General features: G+C 27.9%; 1 protein-coding gene across 1 annotated transcript; it reads left to right on the forward strand.

Moving 5' to 3' along the window:
- Window positions 1-1,006: 1,006 nt before the first annotated feature.
- Window positions 1,007-2,517, forward strand: OCT59_025461 (uncharacterized protein; the record flags this gene model as incomplete). The annotated part of the gene is made up of 2 exons (XM_025320806.2): window positions 1,007-1,807; window positions 1,891-2,517. 2 exons carry the CDS (start codon window positions 1,007-1,009, stop codon window positions 2,515-2,517), a joined length of 1,428 nt encoding a protein of 475 aa, XP_025170469.2.
- Window positions 2,518-2,991: the final 474 nt, after the last annotated feature.

Raw genomic sequence — 2,991 nt, forward strand, 5'->3', positions numbered from 1 at the left:
GTGACTATCGGGATTTTATTTCAACGGGATTAGGGTTTGTCAGGAACTTGGTGTCGGGATTGTAGACTGTCGATTTTATGGTTGTCAGGATTTTGTGGTAAAGCCATTCGAGGGGACATATATATAATTGGTTAATTTTGATAAATCTTAAAATAAATTTGTTTAGGTTCTACTTGGTCTTTTTTATCTTTTGCATGGAAATCTTTAAATACAATTTAAAAAAGAAAGAAAGGTATTTTATTGAGGGGCTCGTAAATTTCATATTTTTCAATAATAAATATTATTAATATTAATATAAAATAAATTTAAGTATTATTACTTAATTTTTAAATTGTATATTGACTTCATTACCTTTACCAACTTGATCGTTAAAATTTTTGAATCAAATTATTTTGTCAAATGAGATCTTTTAAGATTTTATATTTATCGTTATATATAACATATAAAAATCGTTTATGAATTTGATAACGATTTTTTTCATTAAACCGAGTGTAATTGAGTTAATGATCACATGTCTGGATTTTTTTTGGAATAAAAAACTAGATGATCATTTGTTGGGAAAATTTTTTATAGGGTATCTTTTTTTCGTTCATCAATCAGGCATTATTATTTAACAAAGTAAAACATATGGACGTATGACGTAATATGTGATAGGCATCATCCTGTACTTTGACTAATTTGGCTTTTTCATGAACAACTATTATAGGCTCATAAATCATAATATGCTAAACTATATTATATTAAATCATATCCCATATTATGTTGTCATAATTTTTTTTTACTTTCTTCTATAGTTATCTAAATCAATCAAATGGCTTCCGAATTAATAAGTATAATGAACTTTTTATGATCAGATTAGGTAAGTCCCGACGCTAAGAATTAGAAATAAATAAACTTGGTGACGGTCGATCAAATTCTCTATTTTGATGAAATTTCTTCGTGAAATAAAACAATTCATTCAAATTTAAAAGATAATCGAATCAAAAAATATATTAAATCTTCGATCATGAGTTATCCGCAAAAAAAATTGATAAAAGATATTGATCCTAACGAGGTTCAAAAATTTAAAGAATCATTTGATAATAATATTACTAAAGTATTAACAGAAGTTGATGAAGGATATGAAGAGAGTATAACGAGATGGGCTGATAACTCAATTAGAAAAGCAGGAATTGTTGTTCAAGCGACATGTCTTAATGATATCGTTAAAACTGTTAATTTTGCTAATAAAAATAATTTGGATTTTGCTGTATGTTGTGGTGGTCATTCAACTTCTGGTAGTTCAAGTTCTGAAGGAGGAATAGTATTAAATATGAGAAAATTGAATAAAGTAAGAGTTGATACTGAAAAGAAATTAATTTATGCTCAAGGTGGTGCATTATTCGGTGAAGTTGATAGTGAAGCTTGGAAATATGGGTTAGCTACCGTAGGAGGTATAGTTCATCGTACGGGAATTGGTGGATTATCATTAGGAGGTGGTTTTGGTTACTTAACAAGTAAACATGGATTAACAGTTGATAATGTGATGGGAGCTACAATAGTTACTGCAGATGGAGAAGTAAGAGAATTATCAGCTAACAAGAATGAAGATTTATTTTGGGCGATTAGAGGATGTGGAATTAATTTTGGTGTTGTTTATGAATTTATTTTTAAAGCTCATGAACAAAAAGAAATTGTCGTCGGTTTGTTAGCATTTCCTGCTGAAAAATTAGATTCGGCCGTTGAAGCCACTAATACATGGCTTAGAAATCGTGGAATTGATGAAAATATCACCTTTATCATTAATAGACTCCCTCCGGAAAATAAGGTATTTATATAATATCCTAGCTTATATACGATATATACGATATCTATTACAACGCGGATATTTACGTTTTTGATTCTTTTCAGCCAACCATCAAGCTCGTGTTATTTTCTAATGATCCATCGGAACAAGTTTTTCGAAAAACATTTTCAATTATTTATGAATGTGGTGAACCAATATATGAAAAAGTAGAACGTATGCCATATCCCAAATTAAATATGTTATTGGATGAATCCTCCAACTATGGAATTCGTAAAGCAGTACTCAGCGCGCAAGTTGATCATTTTAATATCTCAAGCGTTCGTGAAGCCTATGATTCTTTTGTCAATTTTACAAATGAAAATCCGGAAGCCACTTACTCATTTATCGCAATTGATTTAATTGATGGCAAAAAAATTGCTTCAATACCTTCTGATTCTACAGCATTTCATCCTCGTAAACAATTTTATAACATAGCTATAATTCAAAGATGGAATACTAAACACTATGATAAAATTGTTTATAATTGGGGAAAAAATGTTCAAAGTATTTTTAATAAAGATGGAGATAAATCTCTTTATGTTAATTTTATGGATACTACCACAGAACATGTATATAAAAATGAAGAGATGTTGAAAAATGTATGGGGTAAAAATTATGAAAAATTAAAAGAATTGAAAAGAAAATATGATCCAAACGTCTTATTCAGAAAGGGTGCTGTCATCTTCCCATAATGTATTAGATAGGATTTTTGGAATTATTTTTTATATATACTTTATAGCATGTAAATTTTTCATATTTTAAATTTTAAATGAGCCATATATTATATTATCCAATAAAAAATTTTATGATATTTAACGAAATTAATTTAAAAAATCAAATATAAATATAAATGTTAATATTTTGTCACATTAAAGAGTAATTGTGCACTGCTTTTTTAACTCTATTAATTGCATATAAATTTTTTCTTTTTCTTCTGATGAAATTGTTGATGTTTTAGCATCTAATCTTGATTATTCTTCTTGTAATAATTTTCTGTTAAATGATGAATCTGGTGTCACTGATATGTAGTGCTTCGATCCGGATGAAAACTTGAATATTTTCATGTGACGATTATGGCTGAGAAAGATTATGAATTTCAGATTTAAACAGACTATAATTTAAACCAACATTAAAGTATTATTATCCCAAAAATTCATACTAATTCT

Source organism: Rhizophagus irregularis, chromosome 5 (genome assembly GCF_026210795.1).
Source record: "Rhizophagus irregularis chromosome 5, complete sequence".
Taxonomy (NCBI): Eukaryota; Fungi; Glomeromycota; class Glomeromycetes; order Glomerales; family Glomeraceae; genus Rhizophagus; species Rhizophagus irregularis.